Genomic DNA, 6,997 nt, shown 5'->3' on the forward strand with positions numbered 1-6,997 from the left:
AGTTTAGTCTAAAACAGTCCTTCAGGAACACCAGGTCTTTAGCGTTCGTAAACATCTGAGTTTCAGTCTYATTTATTATTTAAATCTCACAATAACTGAGATTATCAGGGAATGATCGTCATTAAAACTCCACACGTGTCCAAGCTTCAGTCTCAGTGAACAAAATGATCATATTTGTCTGATTAGCTGAACATCTTTCCTTTTTTCATGACATTTTCTGATGCTCCTCACAGACTTCCCGGTCCTGTGATGAGGTCTGCAGAGGCAGAGTGAGGGTCAGCTGAAGAAGGCAGCAGGGATTAAAGTGGTCTGTCATGAACTGAAGACGCCCACGCTGCTGGGGGGGCGAAGCTGAATTGATGTTGTTTTTCAAGCCAACCCTGTTAGTGTAGCTTTGGATCTGCATGGAGATTTATTTTTAGAGCTTCTCCTTCAGGTCTCTGCTTAGAGATACTTCATTAGTAACATGTTAATCTTTTTTTAAAATATTTGTTTCCTGTCATTTCTCATTACAGGAGCTCCCTCCAAAAAGCTGTCTGCATCACTTGTCACCAAATTTGAATTTCTCTCATCAGGGCGTCTGCCATGATTGACTCAGTGGTAATTAGCTGAGATAAACCTGCAGTCAGCTGAGAATTATGGAGACGCTTTGTAATGAACAATTAATTGTCACGAGATGCAAACAGAACCAGTCAAAGAAGCAATGTGACAAAGAGAAATTAAATATTAGAAATKAGTCAAAATCTCCCCAAAATACAATTTTTTAAATCTTTTCATTTTGTTTGTCTGAATGACAACTAAATAACAGATCATCACAGCTGACATCACATGACGTGATCAAAAATGTTTTACRAAGATCATCTTCAATCTGTCTGCCTGTTTCAAAAATGTTTGTTTTCTGTCTCTGACATTTTACTTCTCTTGATTTTGGCCTTTATTGTTATTTTGTTTCATCTCTGTGAGAGTTGTGTGTGTGCACATCCACTGATAAGTCATGTWTGAGCATGCATCATTTAGTAATAACACAGATATGAGCAGACTTGTACKGATCCACTGGAAATAAATCAATTTTTTTTCTAGCCTGGGCCTTGCCTTCCTAAGCTAAGAGCAAGGGACTGGTTTGAATCTTTTTCTTACATTTTACAAAATAAACTAAATGTTTTGAGGAACAAATAAAATTAAATTTATATGTTGATATAAATGATCCACAGGCACAGATGTAAAATAATGTGAACTTAGGAACAATCATTACTTTTGTTTGTAGTTTATAGGCTCTTATTTCACCACTACGCTTTCCTTTACAAACTTTATTTTGAAAAACCCCTAACCGGAAACACTTGCTCGACGGAGTTTTTACTTCCTTGTTGTGTAGTGGACGCTCACAGCGTTACAGCATGAATTTATTTCATTTATTTAGCCTTTTTGCAGCATATGTAGTTGCTGACAGCGTTAACGTCGAGGTGAGTTGATTTATTTTTGCGTCAGCTTTGATTTTTCATCGGTTTGATTTCGTTTTTTTTTTTTTTGTCGCAAAACCTCGGTTTCCTGCTAGCTTAATGTGCTAATCATTCAACCTGTTTTGTTGAATCGTATAGCTTCTAAGCATCAAAATTACATGAAAACGCTTAGATTTGTTTRTTTATATCTGTGTGAATTTTCAGAATAGTGTGGGGCAATTCTTCAGCAGCGGTCATACGAATAACTGGGCTGTTCTGGTTCGTATTTAATCATTTTTATTTGTCTTTAATAGTGTTAGCAAAGGAAACATATGATGACTTTCTAAATTTAAAACAGGTGTGCACCTCCAGATTCTGGTTCAACTACCGACATGTGGCCAACACTTTGTCTGTGTACAGAAGTGTTAAGAGGTTGGGCATCCCTGACAGGTATATAAGCTCACACACAGTCTGTATTTGGTAATAAATGACAATAATATAAACAAGCTATCACTTTTATTTACTTAAAATTTAAATTATAACATAATCAATTATTATTATTATTTTTGTCAGAAAACAAGTCTTATCGAGATCATAAATTATAAAAGTCATTAAACTGTTTTATTTACTGGAAGCTCTTGCAGTCGGCACGCTTAGTGAGTAAAGTATTGAGAAATGGACGCCTTATTTTTTCATTTTACTATTTATAACACTCAAAATGTTTGCCTACATGACTGGTGTTTTATTGTCTTTAAATGCTGGTAATCTGTTTGTTTGTTTGTTTTTCTTTTTGTTAACCAGCCACATAGTTCTCATGTTGGCTGATGACATGGCTTGTAACCACCGAAATCCCAAACCGGCCACAGTGTTCAGTCACAAGAACATGGAGCTTAACGTGTACGGTGATGATGTTGAGGTGGACTACAGAGGGTATGAGGTCAGTTCATGCTCTCTTGTAGCCTAAAATATTAAAGAAACACCAGTAAATTTCTCAAATATAATGTGCCTGCTTAACTGTACTTCTATAAAAACATTTAGAGTCAAGAGAGCTGATTCATTAAAAAAGATTTGACTGACTTTTGGTAGAGTTTTATTCATACTTTTAATTTTTATGCTCATGTGTTTTATTATTGTATTTACAGTAATCTATGAGAACGTATGCTGGTTTGAGTGGCTTGTCTGTTCACCAGGAAATGATTAGATGAAGGCAGAGTTCTGGGGTTCATTATTTGTAGAACTGCAGTTTCATGCTTGCTGTGATTCTGTGATGTGTAACAAGAATTAATGATGATAAAGCAGAAGAGAAACATGGATCTAAAATCTAGTCTAAACTAAAAAATGGTAATACATTTCCAGATGTTGAGATCTGCTTTTTGTTTGTTTTAGGTGACGGTGGAGAACTTCCTGCGAGTCTTGACCGGACGACTTCCTCCCAGTACGCCACGCTCCAAACGYCTCCTTTCTGATGACCGAAGCAACATCCTCATATACCTCACAGGTAATCAGTTTTGTTCCTGTTATTCTATTATTTTACTGTACTTATGAGTCTWGTGTTGAACACACTTCAATGCAAATATAAAAACTTAACGTCCCAGCTCTTTCACCAGGCTTACAACTGAGCAAATTTAAATTGCCGTTCTGTGCTTYGTTAACAGGTCATGGTGGGAATGGMTTTCTGAAGTTCCAGGACTCGGAGGAGATCAGTAATGTGGAACTGGCTGATGCGTTCGAGCAGATGTGGCAGAAAAGAAGGTAAGGCGGCTGAAAAGCAGCATGAGGGATTAAACAGAAACGACACATGCAGATTGACGTCTAATCCCGTTATTCTCCTGTTGGAGTTCATTTCACTTGGCCTCTCTCCCTCCTGAGGGCTCATTAGTTGTGCAGCATCAGAAGCTTCTTTTCTGCAGGTTCTCAATGATGTTTTTTATTAAGCTTCAGTGAATTACATCATACATGCTTTCACTGGCACAGACTTCTATTTGCCATCTATGTAGTTTTCAAGTGTTGGTACATTTATTTCTCTTGTCATTTTAGGGTTTTTAATGATGTTGAAAGACTTGAGATACACAATGACATTTCTGTTACATTATTTCCACTTTTCAACTGTAAAACTCCATTGCCGTCAATTACGTTTTTAATAGTAAACAATTTCAGCATGAAATGAGGACTGATGCACCCTTTAGAGTTAAAGATTTATGTTTTAATAGTTTGTGTGAAGAAATGTTGCACATCGTGGGTCTAAAACAAAATAACTTCAGAGGTGAAGATGAAGGCGTGATTTAAATATTTGAATTAAGGAAAACCTAGTTMATTTGAAACATTTAAAACAGGTTTATTTTGTCTTCTCTGGTGGTAATTTCCACTTTTATTGCTTCTATTAACACATTACTGAGAGGTGATGATTCAAAGCTACAGGTGGTTTTGATGGAACTTTTCTTTTTTTTCATAAATTCTAAGTAAAGATATTCTGAAAACAAAGCAAATGAATTAAACTGAGGTTACAGTCTTTACTCACTTCAGGTCTTCCATCAGGCACCTGGAAGGTGTTTAAAAAGTTGTGAAGATACAGGATGCAGTGACATCTAGGGGGGGAAAAAATCACAACTAATTTACAGCTTGTTGCTAAAACTGACAAAAATAAAATTCATACAGATTTTTCWATCTTCATATAAGTTGGTAACATCTTACATTTAATCATCCAGGTCATATTTAATAATTTATTTCTACATTTTGTCTGGATTTGTTGCTGTTTGGGTTGTGGTGAAGCTGTTATGTGGTCAGTCTTAGAAGTATTAAAACTAAGACTGATGCTCAAATCTGGCCCCCCCACACCCCCCATGAACACTTTCAAAATAAATCTCCTAAAATTGAATTACTCTAATTTGATAGGAAAGAAATAACAGCTAATATAATCGTGTTAGTATGATGAACTAATAAATCAATCCACTAATTATTTCTGCTCAGATTGTCTTGTAACAGTGGGGAGTTCTGATATGAATCTGAATCATTGAGCAGCGTAATTAGGCTTTATTGTCCCTGCTGATTTTCATTGGGTATCTATCATAATTTGGCAAGTACGAGCATAAACCAGGTCACAAACTGGATTTAATGTGGGGTGAAGATCTAGGATATTCTTATTTATAAAATATTTAAAATAATAATGAAGTTTTTATTATTATATAACCAGTTTTCAGTTCGCATTAACTGCTCCTTGACCTATTTCTCCCATATAACACAACATATGCTCCTGTGAGAGCACAGGTTTCAACCTTAATCCTGCAAAAATGAGACTTTGTTTGGAAATTATTGTTTTGAATGTAGAGTTGTGTAGTTGTGATCTATAAATAATAAATCCAGTAAATGTGTCGGCATCTTTTCTGCAAAGAAGTGCCTCCGCTGTCCTCACCAGCAGAACGAGTCTCTGCTGTATTCAGGCCACAGGCTGCCTGGTGGAAGCTCAGCAGCACCAGCTTTGATGCTGATGTGATAATTGCTTGAACTGCTAAATTAAAAACACCTCTTTATCACCGTCGCCAGACCAACTCGACTCAGCCAGTGGGGATTTTAATTTTCACCACTGTCTAAACAAGAGAGAAACATTGTTTTAAAATTTGCTTCTTTGGTTAAAAAAAAAAACCACGGAGGTGAAAATGTGTGTAGGAGTGTTGCTGAATGGAGCTGTTGCTTTGGCTTGGTCACCATGGTAACTGCAGTGTGAAAGATGGTCGCAGGGTTTGTGTGATAACGGGTTTATTGGAACAAATGGATAAGTGCAATGCCTCTGATTTTATTAGAAAATGTGTGTAATTATTTTGTGTTTAGGTACAACGAGCTGCTCTTCATCATCGACACCTGTCAGGGCGCCTCCATGTAYGAGAGGTTCTACTCTCCTAACATCATGGCCCTGGCCAGCAGTCAGGTTGGGGAGGACTCCCTGTCGGTCAGTTGTTTTATTTGTTGCTTRTGCAAACATTAAATCAGGTCCTTCAGCAGTTTCTCTGCTTTTCTCTTGAGCAACTCAACTTTTTAGAGCCTCAAAGTTTAATATGTTTAGTTTTTTCATTTTCTCCATTCCCTGACATAAACTCACAAGACAAATGCTCACACTCTTAGTGTATAGTTTTAATTAACCACACATTGCATTACARTTAAAGCGCACAAGATTTACATCACAAAGKATTATMAAACATCTCATTTATGAGATTAAAAACACTCAACACTGTAAACTGCTCGAGTGAATAAATTCAAAAATTCAATTCAATTCAAATTCAAAAATACTTTATTGATCCCAGAGGGAAATTAGGTAAAATGTTGGTAAAAAAATGAGATGTGGAAGTTTAGCAACAACTCAAATCTGAGGTGTCACAAATATAGTTTTGGTGTTTTAAAAATACTAAATTTAGTTTTATCTGGTGTCAAAGTTGCCGGATAAAAACAACAACCAAAGGAAAAATAAAATAAAATCCCAGTCTGCTCGGAAATGTTTTATCAGTGCTGGGCACAGTTCCTCTAAAGCACTAAAGCACTAATAGGGGAACTAATTTCCTGATTAGTGCTTTAGAGCTTTTGCAAATTTAAAATTTATTAGTGGATTAGCACTTGCTAAATTTATGGGCTAAATTTAGAAGCACCAACTGAGGCCTATAAATGTTATTGATTAATGTTAACAGCTGAAGGTGAAAGCTGTCACATGTTTTGTTCATGTGTGTCACTKATCCACCAGGTGACAATATATTGACGATATATGRACTCAAATACGGCTGTGGAATGTCACTGATAAGAGAGCAACATGGCAACATGTGGCTCATGTCTGTTGAAGAATGTTCATGACTGGGTTATTTTAGTGCTTTAGAATTAGGGGACCTAAATATTAGAGAAAGTGTTTTAGAGCTAGTGGAACTCATTTTTAGATTAGTGCTGCTGGTGTTAACCTTTAATTAGCTGCTCCTGGAACACTTGGGCATTTCTGACATCTAGATTACTTTTTATCTCAAAAATCTGAATCTTAAACCAGGTTATTTGCCTTTTTAATTTTATTAAATTGAATTTTTCTAACGAATATATATATTATTTTGAGATTATTGCGAGACTGCATTTTGAGCTAAGACTATAAAACTGTTTTATATATAAAGCAGTTTAAACGTATCGGTGGTGTGATGCTGTTGGTAGAGAGAGAAGCTTGACGACTGTATCTCAGCCTGAGAACTTTGTGGGTAGAGTTTGCGTGTTCTCTCTGTGCACACGTGGGTTTTCTTTGGGCACTCTGGTTTCTTCCCGCAGACCAAAAACTTGCACGATAGATCCACTTTATTTTTGTCCTGGGTGTGAGTGAGCGATGAATTTATGATGGTCTAGCGACCTGTGCAGGATGTCCCCTGCCTCTCACACAATAACAGCTGGACACTAGCGACCCCCGTGACCCAGAAAAGAAAAAGTGAGTAAAGATACTGGATGGATGGATTGGCCAAAGTGCTTTACAGCAGTGTTTCCAAAAGTTGGGGTCGGGACCCAAAGTGGGGTCCTAAAACATCAAGGTGGGGTCCTGAAAAGATTTTCTG

At 36.7% G+C, this 6,997-nt stretch overlaps 1 protein-coding gene across 1 annotated transcript in view; it reads left to right on the plus strand.

The window, feature by feature from the left end:
* The first annotated feature begins 1,328 nt into the window (after positions 1-1,328).
* Positions 1,329-6,997, plus strand: part of pigk (phosphatidylinositol glycan anchor biosynthesis, class K) — a 38,945-nt gene continuing 33,276 nt past the window's right edge. Inside the window, exons 1-7 of the mRNA XM_014013025.1 lie at positions 1,329-1,460; positions 1,662-1,715; positions 1,795-1,886; positions 2,238-2,373; positions 2,823-2,934; positions 3,092-3,188; positions 5,262-5,379. Coding sequence (XP_013868479.1) covers positions 1,395-1,460; positions 1,662-1,715; positions 1,795-1,886; positions 2,238-2,373; positions 2,823-2,934; positions 3,092-3,188; positions 5,262-5,379 — 675 coding nt within the window. The 5' untranslated portion in view covers positions 1,329-1,394. The remainder of the gene's footprint in view (positions 1,461-1,661; positions 1,716-1,794; positions 1,887-2,237; positions 2,374-2,822; positions 2,935-3,091; positions 3,189-5,261; positions 5,380-6,997) is intronic.

This window comes from Austrofundulus limnaeus, unplaced genomic scaffold (assembly GCF_001266775.1).
Source record: "Austrofundulus limnaeus strain Quisiro unplaced genomic scaffold, Austrofundulus_limnaeus-1.0 Scaffold97, whole genome shotgun sequence".
Taxonomy (NCBI): domain Eukaryota; kingdom Metazoa; phylum Chordata; class Actinopteri; order Cyprinodontiformes; family Rivulidae; genus Austrofundulus; species Austrofundulus limnaeus.